This window comes from Rhinolophus sinicus, linkage group LG10 (assembly GCF_036562045.2).
Source record: "Rhinolophus sinicus isolate RSC01 linkage group LG10, ASM3656204v1, whole genome shotgun sequence".
In the NCBI taxonomy this organism is placed as follows: Eukaryota; Metazoa; Chordata; class Mammalia; order Chiroptera; family Rhinolophidae; genus Rhinolophus; species Rhinolophus sinicus.
Window position 1 is genome coordinate 3,965,528 of NC_133759.1, and position 24,018 is coordinate 3,989,545.

General features: G+C 45.1%; 1 protein-coding gene across 1 annotated transcript in view; it reads right to left on the reverse strand.

The window, feature by feature from the left end:
• Window positions 1–5,200: 5,200 nt before the first annotated feature.
• SUMF1 (sulfatase modifying factor 1) overlaps window positions 5,201–24,018 on the reverse strand; it is a 277,240-nt gene continuing 258,422 nt past the window's right edge. Inside the window, exon 10 of the mRNA XM_074312228.1 lies at window positions 5,201–5,329. Coding sequence (XP_074168329.1) covers window positions 5,309–5,329 — 21 coding nt within the window. The 3' untranslated portion in view covers window positions 5,201–5,308. The remainder of the gene's footprint in view (window positions 5,330–24,018) is intronic.

Consider the following 24,018-nt stretch of genomic DNA (forward strand, 5'->3'; position numbering starts at 1 on the left):
AGCCGTCTGTGGGCTGGTCTGCTGTCCTCACTGCCCACCAGCTTCTCCAACATTCTGAGCGGCACCTACGTGCCCTGGCCCACAGGTCCCCAGCCAGCGCTCTCATCCTCATTGTGTCTCCAAAATGCCATGACCCCTGACAATTAGGACACTGCCTCATTCGTGCCTGTGTTAATTACTACAGGGCCCTGTTCACAATACCACTGAATAACGGGAACACATTTCAAGAAAGGAATAGGCTCATAATCTTCCCAGATCTCGGAACAGCTAGATAAGATTATCGATGTGCTTATTGAAAAGCAATAATTTAAATATGTCTTTGTTTCAATACCTCCTTGGTACAAAGTCATCTCTATCTGATGTGCTAGGTTAACCATGTTTTCCTGATAATAAAAACCGACGGAAAAGAATTCCTGAGTTGTTTCTTTTTCCTCCAGAATTTCAAAGGAATTTGGCTGTGAATACTGATAAAATGATTTATTATCACTGTCCTAGATTCTGGTCATCTGTCTGCTAATCAATTTATTAAAAATTCAACACACACATACACACCAACTCTTGGAGATAGAATGTTAATAGGCCAGGGCAGAGAAAACAACATACGATTACTTTTACAGGAGATCGTAGGAGAATAGTTTGAGAACTATCTAGTGACAGGGAGATATTCTAAATATGCTCCCCACATCCCTCTGACCCCAGCACTATTCAGAGCACACACTCTGGATTTTAGCTCCCTTTGCTAATATTTAATGATAATAAAAATCTCCATGTATTGATGAGAACAGTTAAGCAGATAAGTAATAAAGTCTCCTGCCACTTCAAAGAAAAATGATGAAAATGTGAGTAAATATAAAATCAATTCATCAGAAATGTTTTAAAATCACAGCTATTAGAGTCAGAAGTAATCTCAAAAGATCACTTCAGTCCATCTGCAGCCTTTATGCTGCTAAGGTACTTCTCCACCCATGTGAGCAGAGAAGTAGCCCCCGACGGTTAGGGGGCAGGCCTCCTGGCTCAGCTCCTCAGCACCAAGAAGCAACGTGAAGTTAGACTTCGGTTTCCAGTATCCTCATACAGGCCCCTTCCCATTGCAAAAAGCTGCTTCTCTGCTAAAATGATTATGCTGGGAGCATTAGTGGGCATTCCTCTAGTCACGCCACATTGTTTGAGCACACACCTTTGCCAGGCATTACGCTACACAGTAAGAACACCGAGAGAAAACAATGTATAGTCTCAGCACTCGCGCCGCTCACGGTCCAGCACAGAAAAAGTCAACACACATGACGAGCTGTAGCGGTATCAGCAAAGTGCTATGGGAACCTAGGAGGGGGGACAAGTTCTGCCAAGAACATAGAAGGCTTCACAGGGGGGTGACCCCCAAAGGCTGAGTGGGGGGTGTTCCAGACAGAAGGAACAAGAACAAAGGCATTGTTGTGAAGAGCATGTTTGAGAAGCAGCAAGCAGAAAGCATGCAAGACGCTCCCCATGAGAAACGAAACCGCTTCTGGTTCTCCACAAAGTACGATGATAAAGCATCCCCACAGCTGCGTCCCTCTAGCCACCCCTGCGTCCCACAGGCCTTCCACGGGGCATCCCTCTGCTCTCCTGCCGTTACCCATGCGGCGCCCCGGCCAGAAAGCCCTTCCCTCCTCCCCTGTGCCAACTCCCTCCCGTCCTTGTGGATGATCCCTGGGAATACCCCTGCTCCACACCCCGAGGGACGGTTCATTATTCCTCCCTTAGGCTCAACCGGTTGTATCTCTTGCAAGAGAGTATTTTAATCATCTACTTACATACATGTCTATCTCCTGAACAAGCCTGTGACGGTCTCAAAGACAGCTGGCCTTTACATAGTTGTACATTTGATAAACATATGAATGGATGGATGGATGAATGGATGAATATGAATGGCAATTTCTATGGAAAGCTTGGTGCTAAGGATGCCAGAGGCATACTGTGCATAGTAGGAGTCCGCGAAGGGGAATGGACAGGTACACAAATCACTCACAAGTGCAAGAATAATGTTCAGAATTGAAACCCCCAGGGAAACGTTTGCTCTCCAATGAAGTCCTATGTGCGATCCAAAGATTTTCACATACAACTGTGTTTGCATTGACTTAAAACTCCACCTAGACAGATTCAGAAGCTCAGATCTCTTTCTTGTAACATTCTTAGAGCTCATGGAGGGTGGCCTGAAAAGGGAGATCTTTGGGGGGAATTTAGTCACAGTAAGCAGAAGTGCAAGGGGGAAAAATGGCTGCCTGGTCTCTTTCATCATCGGGCATGTAATCCATTATAAAGGTGTTAAACTCATTGCTAAGTGTGAAAATGAGAGGAAATGAGTCTACTGACAAAAAATGCAACGAGACAATAAACTGAAATGACTGCTTCACAAATCCTCAGTTTCTCAGCCTCATTGTCTCAGTTTGTTATTCTCATGAATTGTCGGCCTGCAGCACGGCTGCCAGTCTAACAAGACAGGTTTTATTCAACTTCTTTGTGCACCTAAGGGCCTGAGACACTGCCTCTCCTTGGACCTCACGAGCTGCTCCAGGATTAAAGAAAGACCTCAGAGCTCTCCCTGGTGTCAGCAGATGTGTTATTCAACTGTCTGTCACTGAAGCCTCAATACCAAAAAATTACCCAGGTCACCCAATTCTTCACACCACCCCCTTTTCTTTGCAATGTAATAGTGGAAACTGTAGGTCTGGAATTGTTGTTCATAATAATTCTGAAAACGTGGTCATTTCTGGGATGTCTTTGTGTTCGTGGGAAAGAAGCTACTAACACCTGACAGGCCAACTGTGTCACACAGGTAAGAGATGATTGACAGGTGCTAGGTGGTACACGAGTCCACCCAGACCGCCATAATGCAGTAGCACAGACCGGGTAGCTTACACAACAGAAATTCATTTTCTCCCAGTCTCGGAGGCTGGAAGTTCAAGATCAGTGTTCCACCAGGGTTGATGTCTAGTGAGGCCTTGCTCCTTGCCTGGCAGAGGGCCGCCTTCTCACTGTGTCCCCACACAGCCTGTCCTCTGCAGCTCACTGCTAGTGTCTCTTCCTCTTCTTACAAGGACACCCGTCCTGTGGGACTAGGGCTCCACCCTTATGACCTCATGTATCCTTGGTCCCCTCCTTAGAGGAGCCATCTTCAAACACAAATACTTCACATTAGAGGGGAGGACTTCAACGTATGAATTTTGAGGGACACAATTCAATCCATAACAGATGGATGGATGGATAGATAAAAGAAAGAACAGAACAAGAGTGGGGGAAGAGAGAGGGAGTAAGGAAGCAAGTGAGGAAAGGAGGAAGGGAGGGAAGAAATGAGGGAGGAAGGGGAAAGGAGAACGGGAAATCATTAACTTGCTAAAGAGGTAGAATTAAGATCTTCCTGCCTTAAGTCTGCAGGAAGTAAGCCATTGCCTGTGAGGTTAAAAACTGAAATGTATGAGGAAAGACCGATACTGCTCCAAAATGCTGCAGCGCGCTCTCTCTGTCTATCTCTGTGTGTGTGTGTGTGTGTGTGTGTGTGTGTGTGTGTGTGTGTGTGTGTGTCTCACACACAGGCCACCATGCCTGAAGTTTTACGTTGATCAAACATTCAACAAATATTTGTTGAGCAGGAGCTTGGTGGCTGGCACTGAGCTAGGTGTTATGGAATGTGTTATTAATAATTGAATCATTGGCTGAGATGCTTATATTCTAACATGAAAGAAGACTCTCTACATTTAAAAAGTTGTTCTCAGCCTTTATTGCAGAAAGGATCACTTGGGCTTTTAAAAATAGATATCCCATAATCAAATCTTCTGAATCTAAATAGCCTGAGGGGAGCCCTGGGCGCATATATATATATATATATATATATATATATATATATATATATATATATATATAAATATATATACATATATATTTTTGTTTTATTTTTTAAATCTCTCCCCACGACTCTGAAACACAGCCAATGTGGAAAACCAACTCAATCTACTGAGATAAACACCAGGCTTTCCTTCTAATCAGCCGTGCCTCTGGAAGATAATATGTGAAGATTGTATACCTCGGTGTGAATGAACTCACTAGATGGCTAATAATAAATGATCCTGGACAATATGAGACTACTGAGCGAGAGAAGATAGGAAGGATTGAAGAGAATGTACGTGAGAACTTGGTAGCAGGCATGAAATACCTTTGTAAATGTAAGAGGTTATTATTTCACAGAAGGTCCCTGTTCTAAGGCAGCCATTCCATCTGAAGTGCTTCCAAATACTGAACCGATACCTGTTTTTCTGTCACTTTCTTCCAGTGTTTCTAGTTCTACACTTTTCACTCCCTGTCTTCCCTACAAGTTCTCTGGGGGAGACTCCCCAGCGTCTCGGGTGTGTGACCACAGCCCTCTGGGGACCACAGCTGGTGAAGATCGCTAGGCCTGGCCCCATAAGCAGGTGGGAGTCTGGGATGAGACCCTGCACTTCCTGGGTCCTGAGCCCAGCGCAGTTGTGTCTGCTGAGCTGCAGCCTTCACCTCAGCCCCACTCCACCCCCAGTCCAATCCCTTCACCTGGACCTCTGTGTGGGTTTCCTGGTCTCCACCAGAGCTCTCACTGGAACCCTAACCTGCTCGGCTGGGGCACTGACACTCTGCCCAGCCACTGCCCCATAAACACTCTAGACCTGGCATCTACCCCCGGTACGTACAGTCAGCAGCGGGGCTACTTACTCTTGGCATGGCCAAGCTGCTCTCGGAACTCCTTGCTTGGATGGTTGATTCTCAATTGAAATGGTTCTGCCTCCAATGCGGTGTTTGGAAATTGCTGCCAGTGTGTGCGACTATCACAATAGAAGCCCCTTATTCCCACATCATCACCCCGCTTTTACTGGCATTTAGACTGTAGTCGCCGATGTACACAGAAATTCCACAAAGCACTGGTAACCCCATACAAGCATCCACTAAACTGTCTCCCTCCCGACAGTCATATGGGAGAAAAAAACCTCTTTGAAGTTGTGTGAGCCTAGATGCTAACTTGGTTTTATAACCTCCAAGTAGAACTTTGCTGCAAGTTCCAATAGGCAACAAATTACTCAGAACAATCTCGAGCCTATAAATCAATGGAGATGTACCATCTAGTTGGGAACTTAACCAAGAATTGTCCATTACTATGAAAATCACTTCGCCAATAACACAGTGACAGTTTTGGTACCTGAGTCACAAGTAGGAAGTCCCTGTGGCAATCTGCGTTTGTGGTTCCCACGTGGGTACAAGCATGTGACCGTTGTGTTATGTGCCGTCAGGGTTGGTGTCTTCAGCATCACCAGGCCCACAAATTTTCCTATTGAAACACACACAATGTTATTTTTAATTGCTTTACATCTGCTAGCACTTTATATTAGAATTAGGGCATTATATTGATTTTTCTGTGTGACATTATATACGTAGATAGATTTTATTACCTATGAGTTACATTATCTTTGAGGGTGGAGTGGGTATTACCAAATATCTGTTGGAAAGGGGAGCCGTTTGGGCTGATAGGTGTCACATGTCAGTATTAGCCCTTCTCAGGATCAAGTGGACATTCACAGTCAAGCCTGTGGGGCTTTGACACACCCTTTCAAGGCTCAGCCCGGACAGCGACACCAGTTCCCACAGTCGTGCTCCCAACACGGCAGCCTCCACGCCCAGCCTGTCCCAGGACGCCGGGCAGCCAAAGCCACCCATTTACAGACACTGTTATGTAACTCAGAAACAAACTCTGAAAGTTACTTCTGCAATTCACGTGAATTAAAAGCTAGGTTCATATGAGTGACAACAGCATCCGAGACGTTGCAAATTATTTTTAAAACCTGTATTCAAACATGCTTTCCCATGGTCTGATTTTATTTAATATCCACAACCACCCTGTTGGAAGAGTGTGTATCTCTGTCTCTGCTTAATATTAATGCTAGGGAATCCTGAGGCCTGAGAGACTGACTGGCTCAAAGTCACACATGTATCAAGAGAGAGCTGGGGTTCAAGCCTACACCTTCAGAAGAAGCCAAAAGCTGTGCTCTTCTCACTGATATAACACTGCCTCTCAGGTGAGACAAGCAGCAAGAGGAGGGGGAAAAACAACAGAAAGACTAAAATGAAAAGGATCAACATCCATGCTAAAACATGCAAATACTCTACAGAGAGGGTGAGGGTAACTGCTGAAAGCCTAAAGGGGAGACTTCAACACCACAGTCCTGGAGATTGGAATTAAGGTGGCTCTTCTGACAGGTGAATGCCGTCTTCCACTGCAGCCTTCACAGCCCACCTTTACACCCTGTGTGCGATGCCCCAGGAGATCACAAATGGCCCCCAAGAAGACACCTAAAGAGACTGTGCTGCCCTCTGCTGTTGACAACGGAGTAGGTGAAAATAGCAAACATTTCTTTTTCTTTTTTTAATTAAAGTTTATTGGGGTGACAATTTTTAGTAAAGTTACATAGGTTTCAGGTGTACAATTCTGTATTACATCATCAATATATCACATTGTGTGTTCACCACCCAGAGTCAGTTCTCCAAAGAGGACATAAATTTGGCCAAACATTTCTACTTAAGCTGTGTCTGAGCTGATAATAAAAACAGACAGACGCCAAGTGCTGCGAACATCGCTTTACTTTTATCGGTAAGTGGCTCAAGAGTAACTTTTTCCCTGAAATAAATATTTTGACTCATTAATGAGGCCAAACCATTCCCTTGGCTTACTAGAGACAATATAAGTAGATTTCTAATTGTTTCGTTGTTGTTTGGAATCTGTGCTCAAGTCGAGCTGAAAGGACATTCCGTGCTTACAGCTAAGTTTGCAAATACTTGTAACGTCAGGGCTAAATGAGTCTTAAAGGTCACACAGAAGCAAATGGATGTCTCAGGCATGACAGCTGTGATCCACAGGAAGCAGCCGCCGGGAGAACTTGTTAGCAAGGATTCTGGGGCTCTGTCTAGGCTCAATGAGAACAAGGGCCAAAATCGATCAGTAGTGTCTCCCAAGGGAGGGAAAGTGAGGCGATGCAGACATCAGCCCTGCCTTCCCTGGGCTGGTCTCACCCACTCATTTCACAGATGAAGACAGTGAGGCCCAATGAGATTAAATTACTTGTCAAATATGTGATCGCTGCTTGAAGTGAGGCTGGGTCAAGAATTCAAGCTTCCTATACTCTCAAACGTTCTTCTTGCCATTAGATGTGAGTTTCTTAGTGAGACCTCCATGGATGGTGCTTAAGAACTGCCAAGCTCCACTTCAGAAAGTTAACAGTGATGCTTCTCAACTCAGCTTCAGATAATTCTCTACTGGCACCACCATGCATGTTTTCTCCTTTGGGTAGACCAAGCACCTTTGTGAAAGGTTAGGGCACGGGTCCAGCCCTTCCATCTTATAGTTGGTCTTTCTGATGATTTGTTCGTAAGGAAATAGATTTTCCCATTGTAGAGTCATTTCCATGGTTACCTATTGATTTCCTATAGGAAACATCCTGTTTACAAGGCCATCATGTCTTTATTGTGGAGTAAATCACCCTTGAGTTTTCACTTTATCTGCAACCTGCGGCATGTAAAAATGAGCTCAGCAAAATTACCAGAATAAGATAAATAAATGATTCATGGGAGTTGGTTTTGCATGAATAAGTGATTAATCCTCTCTTTCAACCTTGTTAGGAGAGAATGCAGAATTAATGTCATTCAGTGCCAATAGAAGCCCAGTTTTTAAAATTCTGATCTAACTGTAGGTATTTGTGAGGCAAAATACATGTGAAATTTCTTGCAGTTTAAAAAGAATCTGATAATACTGCTACTGGAAATGAGGACCCAAACTTCCCCTAACCGAGGACGCACACACATGATATTGTGATCTACCCTAAAGGTTCTTTCAGAACATCCTGTATTTCAGCCCTGCAAAGGTAAACGACCTTAGCGGTCCAAAACAGGCCTGCCCACTGCTTACCAAACAGCCCAGCCCACGTGGCAGCCTCAGCAGCCTGAACTGATTGCACTCTCGGAAGCAAAACACCCAGGATACCAGTGTCTTGGCATCGTGAGAAATGAGTGGAGCACTCAAGAACCCAAGACCATCGACAAAACAAAATCCCCTTAACTCTGGGGCAAAATATCACAATTCCATTCCAGAGAAATGTGCCTTGGCTCTGTGCTACAGGCTTGGTTCTTGGTCGCCACGAACACTTCAGCTGTGGACTCTGAATATAAACTCAGGCCAACCAAATAATTCTGTAGAAGTCACAGAAGAAGAATGCTGGAAGGAGGAGGTCACCATGGACTGGAAGATGGTTATAAAGACTTCTTGTGTGGTTAGTACAAGTGTATTTTGAATGGGGGTCCTGAAGAAGCAGTGAGACTTGAATACATATAAGTGGAGATCTATAGTAGCTAATATTTAGTGAGCATTTACTAAGGGCCAGGTAGTCAGCCAAACCCTTTATATTCACTATTTTATTTCATCTTCATGACTATCCAAAAGGTGAGTAAGCTACTGTCATCTCCTTTAAGAGGTGAGAAAGCTGAGGTTCAACAACTAGTATCGCAGAGTCACAGAGCCATTAGCAATGACCTCTGTGCAGACTGTTTCCTGGGTCTACAGCTGTAAGTACACCATTCTGGGCAGAGGGGAGCAAGGAACATAGTGGCAGGGAAACAAATCACAGAGCAAGAGGGGGGCAGAGGGTCAAACACTCATCAAGAGATGAGAGGTACAGGCAGAGCGAGGAAGGGCTAGGAAACCTGCATGACAACGGATGAGAGATCTCTGGTAGGATAAGACACAGAACTGAACTCCAACTGAGAAGGTGCCAATTAATTCAGGTGGCACTGACCTGGGAGGCAGAGGAGGTCTTAATCACCAGAAACTAAATGCTCATTATCCAGTGTTTTAATTGGTGGCCTGGAAAAGTAATCAGCAAAGAACCAAGATTTGATCACAAAGAAGGAGGAGGCGGAAGAAGAGGAGAAGAAATGCACCGTCCTCTGATCTCTCCCAGACAATAACTCTCTGTCTCAGATGCACGCTGTCCTGTCTTCCAGGTTCCCAGTGGGCATAAAACAAACAAAAGGAAGAACTGATGGGACTAAAAGCAGAAGTTAGCTGATGAACAAAAAAAGCAAAGCCGGGGGCAGGGCACATAGAGGAAGACGCAGAAGGAGAACAGAGGATTCTGAGACGTAAAGTTATCTCCCCTGCTGAACGCAACACACGCAGTGACTCTCCTCACTGCTTCGCACTGTTACGCGGCCTCGAGTGCTAGTGGGGAATGGTGCCGGGGTCATCAGATGGCTCCCTGTCATCAGAGCCAGAGCGGCGGCACGTGCACCCTGGCCTAGGACAGAGTCAGACGCGACTCCACCTTCAATGGCACGGCAGGAAATGGCACCGGAAAAGGTCAATGGAAAGGGCACTGGGAAGGGGGTTCCTCCGTGTCCTGACAGAAGATAAACGCATTTTCCCATGTTGACAAAGGGAGGGATAAGTACCCAAATCATGTTTCCTGTCTCTTAGGAAGTCACACTTTCTTCTGTCCCCAGGAGCTGCGGAAGGAGCCAGACCTCCACCAAAGCCCAGCTCTGCCGCTTATTAGACGTGTGATGAGAGGTAAGTGATCGATCATCCTCTGCCATTAAGACGAATATAACAAGCTCTTCACTCTCAAAGAGCTAAAGTAACTCTGGCACAGACAGGTAGTCAGCGGGTCAGCAGAGCAGGAGTCAGCGCTGTCACCTGACTTTCCACCCAGCGCCAGGCTCGTGCCATCGCTGTGTAAGAAGACAGAATGCCCCACTTCAGCGGGGGACAGGCTCCTGCCCCTTCTCCACAGCGGCCACCCCGACTCTTGGAGCTGGTCTCATTGTTTGGGGGAGGCAGGAGGTTGGGACGGCACCTTCAACACTACAGCGTATGTACTGAGCACTCAGAGCCGTACGTGCTGTTCCCCATCATCCTGTGCGTTATTATCTCACTTGGTACAGATGAGAAAACTGAGTGACTCGCCCGAGTCCCACTGGAACTGGCACGGACTCCACGCTACTGGCCAACCGGAAGCTGTGATGTCACATGCTGCAGCGTACCTGGTGGATGTGCTGTGACCACACTCTGGAGATCCGGCCAGGCCACACCTTCATCTTAACACCCAGGCATCTTTCCATTCCTCAGGGAGGATTCTTGGAGGCCAATTCAACAAATTCTGTTGCAACAGTTTGCGAGGCATGGGGGTGATGTAATGATTACAGAGAAATAAGGGACACCTTTCCTGTCCTTCAGGCTATAAACTTACAGTTTAGCATGAAGGTGACAAGAAAACAGATAACAGCTACTTATTACTTATTTTTAGTAGTAGAACTGGTGAGAATAGTAGGACTTTTATAGGCAAAGATTGCAGGAAAATAAATTCAAAGCAAAAGGAATAGAGTACACAACAGTAGTTTTACTTAGATTGTATTTTTATGGTAGTTTTGCCCCGTATGTCTGTGGTCTGGGTTAACAGAGCAGAAACTGGCCTCAGTGCAATCACAGAGTTTCTGGGAGATTCTTTCACTCCTTGTAGATCAAGAATTTTGTGTTTCAGCCAAGAGCACAGCTTCAGATAACTTCCCGCACCATTCCACATATTTAAGAGACATACAAATATCTCAATTCCAGGAATGGCGGGTACTATGCAGTTTAATTCGGATTCAGTTTTATAACTCTCTACTCCAAACTGACAAGTGTACGTAGTTCTTTTCACTTGCAACAAACAGTTTGGCAGAATTGGGAGTGACCATCCAGGACTGGTGGGAAGCAAAACACCAAATAAGGGCAATAAAACCGGAAAGCCACAACATGTGTGGCCTGAAACATGTAGAATTCTTAACTCATAACATAAAACAAGAATTGGTTCCTCCAAGACAAAGGACTGAAAGAAGTGGTAAAATTGAAGTCCTAATATGGATAAAAATGAATCAAGTATTCACACGTCTTTATACTCCCTCACAAGCAACAGAGAAGGGAAGCTAACTTCTTGATTCTGGAGTAAATCTTTTCTATATTTTCTGATTATTTGGGCACAACGGCTATTGCCAAAAAGAATAATCCTTTCATACGTACTCTACCCAACTCCCACAGGCTCCACCTGATAAAAACAGAGGAAGGGCTGAAGAATGTGGCAAAGAATTTGGAATAAAAGCATCTGCATTCAAACCTTGGCTCTGGGCATGTGAGATGAGAGAGACGGGCTGGAGCAACAGTGTGATGAATCTCTGCTCAAATACAAATGCCCCAGCTGCCTACCTCTCTGCTCTCTGCACTTCTACCATTTTCCTTGAGAGGGAAGCGTTGAAATGCCCAAGACTTGTCCCTGGACTGCTGGCCTCCCAGGAAAGAAGCTCTCTTTCTGCAAAGTGTCACGGAAACTCAGCAATGCCTAAGGCAAGTAATCCTGGTCAACAGTGGCAAGTCTTGGACCCCAGTCCTCCGATTGTGCCAGCTTACCAGCCTGAATGCTGGTGCGGCAAATCCTGCCAATAGCTTGCCAGGTCATACAGCTGCAACCACAAGGCCGGGACTCAGCTTGTTAATCACTCTGGGGTGGGCAGGGTGGGGAGGGTGGGGCTGCTCTACCCCCAAAGCTAAATGCTGAGGTAGCAGCATGGAGCTGAAGCCCACTCGTAATACTGTTACATCCTGGCTGCCTCCGGCTGCAGTAAGGAGCTTCAAAGCCCCCAGAGCCAAGGATGGGGGTCTCTCTTCCAGAATCTGACTTCCAGCTGTGCCAGATTGCTGTGCTCTGCCCCCAAATCTGATGCACACAGGGGAAACCACATCTGCTCTTCAGGCCTCTGTCAGTTTTCCCCCAGGACGGATGGGTACACACTCTGGCTATGTGCCCTGGTTCCCATAGCAGCCCCTCTACTGACAGGACTTGTCAAGGGAGGGATAACACTTCTTGATAACCATTTGGAGGGGGTTAAAATATACACACGTTTATATATAAATTTATATATATATGTATATATATATATATATATATATATATATATATATATATATATATTTACTCCATGACTTCTGATGTCTCTCCTCTATCTCAGATCACATGAATCTCTGTAATATGTTTTATATGTATATATATATTCCAAATACATATGTATATTCCAAATATACATATATTCCAAATTGCTTCTCTCTATAGATCTAGATAGATTGATAGATATAGATATATAGATACATATATAGATAGGAATCTATAAAGACTACAAAGTCTGACCAAGGAGAGGCTGCTGCATTTCATGGCCTCGTATCTAAAATCACCCTCAGCCTGACATCTCCTTCCCGCCTCCTGCAGGAGTTGGCTAACTCTACTGCTTTACTTATACAATTTTGAGCCTAAATACAATGACCAACTTGAAGTGTGGAGTCTACGGATTTGTTAAGAAGAAACATAAATATGCAAAGATGTCTGCAGGATGTTCACCGCAGTATGGCCTGAAATAGGACAAGACTGGGAACAATACAAACACCCATGAGAAGATCATTGTTTAAGTAAAGTATAGAAATGCAATGAATTGCCAGCCAGCCAAAAAAAAAAAAAAAAAACTAAATTAGATGAACTAACAGGGAAAGATGTCCATGACTCCCTTAAATATTGCTAAGAAAAAGAAACAGGATATCACAGTACACACAGATCTTGAATATATAGCTTGCATATACTTTGTAGGGTTGGAACCACCGTTTCACAGGATCAGCTCAGTGCACCGAATTCCAATCCCACAGTCCTGTCTGGTTGCTCTGTAAGCAGTTGCTTCACTCAACTCAAGTTCACTGTCAATGGAGCTAGTCAGGTTAAAGACACCTAGCGTTTAGGTGATTTCTTCCAGCCCACAATGGTTATTTTCCCTTCAGCTTTTTTGTGAGACCATGAGGTACTGGGAGGGGCTACCAATTATGTGTTGAGGAGTGAGGAAAACGGGGAAAACATTACTTTTCTGCTGCGAAATTGTCATTTGTGAGAATAGTATGCATAATATGATCTAATTTTAAATACATTTATACATATATATATGCAAGCTATATATTCAAGATCTATGTATGCTGTGATATGCACAGCTAATTATATATACATATATAATTGTATATCTGTGGTGTGTGTGTGTGTGTGTATATATATATGTATATATAATTGTACATCACATTGTATATCATTATATGTAGAGAGAGTCTGAGAGAGAGAAGAGCCTGAAAATCATGAACAATGAGCCCCAGAAAACAGTCATAATCTAAAGACAGATGGGACTGGCGCCTGTAAACTCTTGGAAGAACTGTGTTAAATAATGGAATAAGCATTTATCCTAGGGCCCCAGGTCACAAGTACGTTCTAGCTCACTAAGCAAACAATGTGAGGGAAAGGGGAGCAGTTTTTTGTACCCCTGCAGTCAGAGTTTCTGCCAATAATTCTTATGATCACTCCTAACACACACCACGCACACGCACACACATATACAGCCACCATTTTTTACACATGGAACTAAGGCCAGAGAGGACCTGTACGACCTCTCACAGCTAATGAGCAGAAGATTCAGGATGAAAACATTTAGTCATATCTGGACTGAGTGTAATACGCGTGGACCTCGCAGCTTCAGGCTGACATACACTGACGTAGTTCTAAGCAGTGCTTCTGCCTCTTCCCACAGCCCTCATCGGATGAGTCTCTTCATAATAGCTCCCACAGCTCAGTTTATTTCTCTAGAACTATAACCCATTAAAAGGGAAGGACTCTGGAAGAAATATGATTTGTGTCTCCTTTTCTGCACCCTCAATATGTAGGCGCACTGACACACACCTGTCATCTCCTTGGAGGCCGCAGTCACAGTCAAGGTGTGGATCTGAATTAGCCTAGTCACCTGTGAGCCCTGGAGCAAACAACTGCTTTAAGAAAAGGAGAAATGTAAAAGGGCCAACACAGAGCCACAGAATAGCTGTATTTTGTAGAAAGATCACAAAACTAGAAAATGGAAGGCCCACGTTCAAGCCCTACGTCTGCTACTTAGTTGCTGTAGGACTTTGGTGAAGCTAGTTAAGATTCTATGTCTCAGTTTCCATGTATATAATTTCAAAACCATCCATTCATTCACCCAACAAATATTCAAGTCCCTACATGTGCCAGGCAAGGTACTAGATGCAGAGAATACAATGTGGGGCCAAACCAGACCCAGTTAGTCCCTGTTCTCATAGAATTTGAAGTCTAGAAGGAAAGAGAAACATTAAATAATCACACAAATCAGCGGTTGAAATTGGACAGCTAATAATGATGCCTTCAGAGAATATAACAAAAGTACCTGACTGAGTCTTGAGCAAATGATGTTTCAACTGAATTTGATGGATGGGTAATCATTAACTTGGTGACAGGAGAGAGGAGCAAAGAGGGAGCACATTTCAGGAAGAAGAAGCACCACGTTCAAAGGCCCTGTGGTCGCTGAAAGCAGAGCTGGTTTGAAGAACTAATAGAAGGCCAATGAAAACGTCCACTGAAAAATGTGAGGCGTGGGAGTGAATGCTCCAGGGTACTTGCGAAATGATAAGGCACAGAACAGTGATTTAACCACTAAAGCACAAGATATGCTTGTATTAATAAGTAGATAAAAGTATACATATCATTTGATATGACTCGCCCCCTAAGTCGTTATTAAAAATCCTGGCGGATGTTGTTCAGTGACTAGGATACTTTGCTAATAAAGGCAGGAATGGAATACAACAGCACCGCAGGAACTGTTTTCAAGTTGAAAAGCTTCCAGCAGAAAAGAGCAAAAGATACAGGTTCACCATGTTTCAAAGAAGGGCCTGGCTTCAGGGAAAACAAATGACAGGAATTGTCAGAAATCTCCACTGCAGAGCCAGCAGTGGATGCCAACCCCGTTTGACAGAGCACAGATGAAATGTCAGAACAGCTGCCACCCAGGTGGTGATCCAATGTAGCTGCTTGGAAACCATCCATAATGCAGACACCTGACTTCCTGAACGCCTGGGTCAAGCTCTAACCACAGAAATTATGAGCAACAACTGAAATCTCGTCCACAAAATGAATGTTGTGTTTTGAACTTAAATGAAACTTCGAGAAAAGTATCAAGAGAATTGCTGGGTCTTTTTTCTTCTTTAAGAATGCTGCTGAGGAATTTACTAATAGACTTACAAATGAGGGCAATATACTGTCAACTCCAATAAGGATATTAATTAAAAGAAAACTGACTGTTCACATTTCCGCCAATTCAGGCTAGTAGATCAAACACAGCCCAAAGGACAAGAGAAGGTCAAGGTGATAGTCTACATGCCAGAAAACTTTCTAAATAAAAGTTTCTGAGTAAACTAAGATATATGAAGTTGCAGACCTGCGGACTTTTATGATTATAGAAAATCTAGAATAGAACCATCTAAAATTTAAGTGGCAAGGAATTTGTAGAAACAACATATTAGGTAGCACTGAAATGACTTTATACCAAACAGACCAATTGAAATGTTCTTCTTTGACAAAGTGGCAGACTGTGAAAATACAGGAAACAAGGGTATGTAATCTATTGTAAATTTAGTAACCTTTTAAGTTCTGCCATGTAATACATAGTATGATGTAAGAGAAAAATCTAGATTTTATAGTAATGAGGTGGCTAGGTTATACCCAAAACTATAAAAAATGAGTTATTAAAAAAAAACTATTGAATTTTTATTAAAGCTTTGGAAAGGGAAACTAGAAACAATTTGGAAAAACACAAAGGAAAAGAAAAAACACAAAGGCAAAGGACTGACTACATCACCACCAAATGAACACACTTCTGAGCACCACACAGAAACCCAAGACAGGGACAAACAGCAGGTTGGGGAAAACAACGACAAGTGATGCGGCAGACACCAGGTTAGCAGGCTTGGCGCACAGAGAGGGCAATGAGAGCCCAACGGGAAAACACTGATAACGACAAAGAATTAGCCTTTTCTGAAGAGGTTTCGTTTGGGTCCTTGCTTTGATCCCTATGTGTATGTCTTACCTATCGTCATATAACAAATTGCCCCAAAACTTAGTGTCTTAAAACACTAAGCATGTATCATCTCACAGTTTCTGTGAACTGGGGATTTAGAAGCCACATGGCTGACAGGGCCGCAGGCATCTGAAGGTTAGACTGGGGCTGGAGATTTCCCCGGTGGTTCACATACATGGATGTTGGCAGGAAGCCTCAGTGTCACCACAGGAACCACTCCAGAGGCGGCCCGAGTGTCTCTACAACATGGCAGCTGACTTCCCCCAGAATGAACAAGAAACAGCAAGAGGGAAACCCTAATGGGTTTCATAGCCTCGGAAGTCACACTCGGTCAGTGCCATGTCATCCTACTAGCTAAGCAGGCAAAGCCTACCCAGTGTGGGAGACGGCTTCACTGGGGCTTGAATGGCATAGGACTGCCTATTGATCAGTAAGAGAAAATGGGACCCTGTCTCCAGTCACTAAGTATCTATTGAACATCTGCAATATGCTTCCTGGAGTGCTGGCTGTTACCCTGGTAAAACCAATTCAAAAGCGTAAATCTCAGTCACAAGAACTCAAGCCATCGTAGTGCATTTCAGATCAGGGCGAGTGAGAAATTGTGGTTTGCAAGGAGCCCAACTTCGTGGGGCTACTGCACCAATGGGAATCTCAGAATTCTACTCAACGGCCACAAAGCTGTCCATCAATGTCAAAATACTTCTGCCCAACACCAGACCTGTCTCAAGCATGTCAACACACATTTCCAAACAGAGCCGGTAGCTTTCTAGCCAGGACTCACATAAGAATTATCATGCATGCTTGCAAGGCTTAGACCTAAAGCCTTTAGAAATGCTCTAGATTGTTTCAAGTCCAGCTTACAAGCCTTCCTGAAGGTTTGAAAGCCCATCCTGTGTACAAACGATAACACTTTCACCCACCACCCTTAGAGTGTGCATTTTACTTTGTGTACCTACCCAAGCCACAAATATTTAGGAGGCACCTGTTAGACATCAGGCACTGGACTAGCTCTGGTGAAATGCACATTGTCTGCATGGGAGAAATAGGCAGTGAAGAAGCAAACAGGTAAATAGACGAAATAACACAGCCTGTCGGGTGCTGGGAAGGAGGCCAGTAAGTAGTCCACGTTCCCTGTGCACCAAATCTGGATTGTTCTTCTTGGGGTCTTCTCAAAGTCTGACCATGGCTGAGTAGAGCAACAAACAGAGAACACTCTAGTGAACACACACATATGTCTCTTTCTGTGAGGAGCATTCCCAGTTAAGGAATGCTTCATTTAGAAATGCTTTTTGCCCCCTAAATATTCCAATGCTTTACAGGGACTTTGCTTTCTAAGAATCCAGCCCTACTAATGACGTTATCAGTAATAACAACAATCATAACAATAATTAATAATACAGTATTTGCAGTTTGGGATATAATTTTTCACAAATATTATCTCATTTAAAATTAATATAGCTTATTATGCTGTATTACTACAGCTTATTCAGTATTATGAAAATGTTTGGCAAGAGCTTGGACCTATCTGTCACATGACAGTTTGGCTAAAACAGCGAGCAAAGGGGTGAGACCCTCCAAATGAGGTGATAAAGCTTAGAGGACGGGGCCCAACTGTACAGGGCCCTAAGGCCTGTGGTAAGGGGTTTGGTTTTACGCCACATGCAGTGGGAAGCGAGTGAATGATTTCTGTCATGCAAGCGACAAGGTCAGATGAAAATGTATAGTTTGTGGCGCTCTGCGTTAGACCCATGTGACGGCGGCGAAGGGGTGAGGAGAGCAGTCAGGGCCACGGAACCAGGCGGCCTGACTTGGCCCATCCAGGGGTCAGACTCGCGGCCTCGTCTCATTAGCACGGCGCCATTTGCTCTGGGCACAGAAAGAAACGCAGCCCTTGCTCCTGACGGTTAGTTTGCCCTCATTTACCGGAAGTGAAAGGTCTTCTCTCCGTGACTCATCCACACGTCCTACTGATCCTCCTAATTAAAAAGTTTTCAAACAAGTTGATACATTAGCTACAGGAGCCCAGACACACCAGGCGTAAATCCTGCCTGCCTCCCACACGCGTGCCAGCATCCCACTTCATCCTTCATCATTATGAAAAATAGTCTTCAAAATAATTTTCATGTCACCATCTGCCATGTACTTCTCTCAACTTTTTTTTTTTGGTGGGATGATTGCTTAGTGATTATAAATATCATACCTGGCATCTTTCAAAAACAAAGCCCTAACAGAGGCTCAAGGAGAAAAAAGTCATAAAACCAATCAACTGGCAAGCGCCTCGGACCACAGATGCAGGGATGCAGTGCAGATTAGTCTTTTATACCAAAATCGATAGTGCAGAGAAGGGAAGTCAACTGAATTTGTGGTCACCTTAGGTTCCAGCAAACTGACTCATGCTTGCGTCCTTTTAAAGCGCTGCATCTCTTCATCAGTATAATTGGTTATACACTGTGAACTCTGAAGGGCGGAAAGGGCAATTCTGAAAATGAAGCTGTCTCTCCACTTACCTTAAACCTGTCTTTCCAAGGCCTTGGAGCTCGGTCTGCTCTGAGCCGGCTTCTCTAATTAGTCCGACCATGCGGTTTGTTCACATGATGTGATGTCACATGTGGCCTCGAGCTCCAAGTCATTAACAAATAAGCATGTATCTTATTTAGTTTTTCCCTTCCCCACACCACCCACCTCCTCAAAAAACAAAACAAAATAAAACGAACAAACAAAAAAACCCAGAGACAAGGACTTGGGCGCCAGCAGTGCGTGTTGGAGACACTCCCGGGAGGTGGCAGTTAGGGACCAGACAGAGTGACACAGAGTGGTGGGAAAAACAACGGGGGCACTGTGCCCAGTGCCGCTGGGGATTAGCTCTCAGGGACCATGCAGACCACACCTAAGAATTTCCCCTGAAGGACACGGGGCTGAGGCATTTATCCAATTGTCCACGGCCGGGGTTTTCTGGGGGCATTAAACCCCACCCCCACCCCGCCCCCATTCTGTGCTGCCCAAAACAGACTAAGAGCTTCGGGTTCAGAACAAGCCGAGGAGAAGACCAGAAAGACAGAAGGCCGGCAGGGTGAGGCGAGGGCCGCCGCCGGGAACTGTCCAGAACAGCTACTGCTGAAATTCCTGGGGGGTCAGGAAACATGGTACGGGACACAGAGCGTTTGCTCCAGCAGAGAAGTGATGCCACCCAGGGTGACACTGAGGCACGACTGACCTTCCTCTTGTTCTCAGTGTTTCAGAGACCGACTGCCCAGCTGGCTGACGCTGAGAACTCCCGGCAAGTACGAAACGGGCACGTGCCAAGAACTAGCTGAACAGTGTGGGGCAGCAGGGACGGTGCCCAGCGCTGAAGGGGTTACAGTCCGGAAGGGGTGCTCTGCAGTCCCGGGCTAACTGACCTGCAACTGCCAGTTCTGACTGTAACAGCAGAAGAGGCGGCAGGTAGTATCACGAAGCAGGTAGGAGATTCCACTCGAGAGTCAGACAGACCTACATTTACATCCAAGCCAGGCTCTGCCGTGGGCCCAGGGGCGGGGTGCTTCCCTCTGGGAGTCAGAGCTCCCGTCGACAGACCTGGGAAATGCTAGTATCTGCTTCATGGGTGGTCGTGAGAACCAGATGTGTACACAGCACTACTCACGTTCCTGGCACATAAGTATTTAGTAAGTATCGGTGATTTGGGGAATGTTGAGTACAAATTTAATAGTAGAACACGATTTGTGGAAGAGAAGAGGGATCTCGTCTCCACATCAGACCCTTTCTCTTTCTTAAATAGACATTTGTTTACAGCCCCTATCTTAGTGTCAGTTTTCCTCTTTCAGAAGCTACGTTATCTAAGGAACTACCTATACTAATACTAGAAGGCATTTAAAGGTGCAGAAATATAGCACAAAATGCACTGAGGCAAGACTAACCTAATTTTAAGTTCATACGTCTTGCTACTGCATGACCTTGGGTAAATCTTTTATGTGCTCTGCCATTCAGTTTTCTCACCAATAAAATGAGGATATTATCTGCCTCATAAGGCCACTGAAAAGATTAAATGAGAGCCTCTCTAAAGGGGTCCCAACACATTTTAGACCTTCAGAAGTACTGATTATTATTCTTCACTATTCATTCACTGGACACTCATTAGGCACCTCCTACTTACCAGACACTGTACTGGGTTCTGGGGAAACAGAAAGACAGGAGGCCTGAATAAGGTATGGTCTCAACAGTCATAACTCTTACGGGTCAATGTTAATACTTAAACAAATCCAGCCATTATATGTAACCCAAATTAGTCAGTTACCCTAATATGAAACACTATTAATATTATCCTGCTATCAAAGGGAGAGAAACTAAGCTAGTAAGCTCTGAGACAAGGTTCCTGAAAATACAAGATAATACAAAATAAAATTCACAACCTCTCCATGGGTGACCATAAGTCTGCAATGTGAACCAGACTCAGAGAAGGTTGCTCTCTCACAGGGCTAAGAACGCATAAGGCCGAGCCTACCCGCCCTGGACGTGGAACATACAACAATGCTGCCGTTCCCCAGTCATCCAGGTGCCACCAGCATGAAATGTCCGTCAGTGACATCCAGGAAGGGACGTGATGTCACAGAGTTGGGTAGAGAGGAGAAAGAGAACATGGCGATGGAGGGAATTACCTGTAGGCTGCACATAATGCCTCACCCTCTTCCCGCGCCTGCCTTGTAAAGCTAGAACACGGGTTCTCCGAAGAGGGGCCCACGCCAGCACCCCAATTTGACCGCATCTCCGGCTGAGCATGGTCTTCGCAGCTCGGCACTCCTCCTGGGCTCGATGACACTCCTTCCTCACGCTTGCAGAACTCGTCATGGTTCACAGACCACTGCAGTGTCCGCTGCCTCACTGAAATCTCACCAAAAGCCTTTCATCTCCATTCCCTACATGAACAAGCTGAGACTCGGGAAGTGTAAGCAATCTGCTTGAGGTCCTACACCCAGATGCGGAGCTCTGACTGAGCCCCAAGTTTTCTGGTCCCGTTTCCAGGGCCTTCCTCACACTCGCCCGCAGCCTCTAGGAAAGGGAAGGTGGAAGGCGCGGAACTGGAAGGCAATGACAAGAAGCATTTTGTCCTCAGAGACCTTGAGAAACCTCCCTCGAGTCAGAATTCCTAACTGAAGGGGCGGCGACTCCAGCGCTGCACCACCCCTCCTGGCGGTCAGACGTGAACCCATTGCGAACACGAGCCTCCTCCATAAAGAGCATCATTAGATGCAAGACAGTAAAATTCACTTGAAACTAACTGGTGAGTAATGAACTTGCTAAGGTTTATGAGCCTTGTGCTAACACTAATACAGAGGTACAGTGTCAACAATAAAACCGTAACTGCTGACAAAAGGAGGCTTCTGGGGAGAAAAGGCAGGCCTTTTTCCTTAGCCTGGAGGCAAAAACAGCATTAGGCAATTTCAAGAGTGACAAGATCACTTTTTCTCACAGGGTCTTAGATAGTGAATAGAAAGAACAGCTTCACCCTTAAAAATAACTGACTGATAATGGAACAAAGAAAAAAGTGTATGATTCTCCAGTTGCATTTCAAACACTTACAAAAGTAGGTGTGTCTATATAATGTCTTCAAAAGCATGGCCAGAGACAATAGGAAAGCACAGAGGCCCTTTACATCCAAACTTGCACATGCAATTGTCTGCTGCCACAGCTGGGAGACATAGAAAAAGGTGGATTGAAGCACCAAGACTGCACCCCGAAGTGGGCACACAAAAAGTGTGCTCCTTCTGTGAAACCCCAAGAAAAGCTGGGTGAATCAATCCTGCAAAACCACTGTTTTGCTTCTTGTTTGGTTGGCATCGAGTCGCTGCTTTGAATTGCACTGACAAAGAAAAGCAACTGTTTCTAGAGGTCAGGCCTGGAGGGTGCTAGCAAGGCTCTAGCGCCTCCACCGAGAAGGACCTTGTCTTCAAGTTGCCTCCAGAGCGTCTCTGTCCAGCGCAGTGCATGAGCCACACAGAGCCACTGAGCGCTAACATACGACCAGTCCAAATGACACAGGCGGTGAGTGTAAACACACCAGATTTTGAAGACTTAGCATGAAAATAATGAGATATCGCATGAATAATTTCTACATTAATTACATATTTAAATGATAATAGTTTGGATATATTGGCCTAAAACAGATTATTGGGTATATTGTTAAAATTAATTTCACCTGTTTCTTTCTACTTTAAAAAATGTGGCTACTAGAAACTGTAAAAGCACAAATGTAGCTCATGTGCGTGACTTGCATTATATTTCTATGGGACTGTGACCCCCTAGAGAGCATATACTTTTTCTCTAGAGACTCTGCCAAGCCATTTAAGAAAGTCTGAGTAGAGACCACATAAATGCCCCATTTAGCGCCCTTCAGTTCAGGAGACGAAACCAGCTTGCGTGCCCTCCAACGTGCTTTGAAAGCAGGAAGATGGAGAATGCGGTGTCAGCCCGCCTGCTGTTCTAGGCAGCTGGAGCCTTCACTGTCCCAGCAGGAACAGTGCCTGTGAGCTGATCTGTAGGGACTCACTCAGCGTTGCAGATGTGGCTTGTGGGTGTTCGTTCAGCTGTGACACTTGAAGAGAGTGCTTATAGCTCAGCTGTTAGAATGTGGTGCTGGTGAATCTAAGGTTAGGGGGCCAAGCCCCATCCAGACACCCATGTGAAGCAAGGATGCACTCCCGACCTGGCCTGCTGTCGTGCAACTGTTCACATGCGGTGACAATAGGGGCCAGTAAAACAGTGGTACTGCCTGTCTTCCAATCCATCATCACTACTACAAAAAGCAGGTCAGTTCAGCTTTTGTGGGGAGAGCACCACCTGTGCCACTTTTTCATGTAAAGGAAAGTATATTATCTTCCTTTGTTAAAAATAGAGGAGATAAGAAAAACTCACATGTTACAAGTTTCAAAAGCCAAGCAAAGGCAAAAACTTGTAAAAAAGTATTGCATCCTTTTCCCTCATTTGCTTCCAGAACAACCATTCTCAAGGTACAAAAGGTCCCAAGCTAAATCCTACCCATCGAGGCCACTTAGGAGACCAGAGCAGAGAGCATTTGTTTATGCACTGTGGCTTATGTTATTTTTCAAAACCTTATTATTAAGCAACTCAGTGTATGAGATTTTTGACAGCGTCTGCACTCGTATTACCAGGAGGCCGAGGCCAGCAGTGTGGTAAGAGCAGCAGAAGTGCAGAGACCCAGCCACAGGCCTGACTGCGCCGAAGGCCGTGCAGCTGGGCCACTCAGGCCTCTCCAGTTCTGAGCGTCCCCCTCTGTAGCTCACATTTTGTCTAATCCTGTCATTTCAGAGCATCCTGGCTGACTACCTTGAAGAGCTGAATCAGACATAAACTTCTCTCAAATCCATTTTCCTTCTGTTTTTCTTCGAGAGAAATAGAGGTGACACCTCATGCATTTGGCCGACCTTCATCACAACGGCTGAGCCAGGCAGCTCTGGAAAGGCTCTGCCTGCGGTGGCTCTTGCACCTGTGTCTGGCTGGATGCACTTCGTCTCTGTCTGCTCAGGTGCCCGGATGGGAGTGAAAGCGACTGCCTGTGGAGTCCCGGGCTTCCTATCCCCGGGGACTGAGCTGCGAGATGCCTCGGGGCCTTGTCCACCACTGAGCCATCCCTCCTTGGCCAAGCACAGTCTGGGGAATTACCAGCTGGGTCTTTTGAAGGTCTGCCTTCTGAAGTGAAGGCTGAGCTTTCATGAAACACCGGCTAACAAAAGAGATCAAGTGGCCCGACGGTCACTTGCCACTAACAGATCCATAGACTCTGGATAGCAGCGGTTCAAAGAAGCATTTAAGAAATAACATGACTGACTGTTATTTACTTACTACGGACCGCACGCTGTTAAGTCGTGTGTGTGGGTTTCTAACTGAGTCTTTGTAACAAGCCTATGTGCTTTCACAGGTGCTGTTATTGTTGCCATCTTACAATGTGGAAACTGAGGTTCAGAGAGAAAGTAATTGTCCCTGAGACACAGC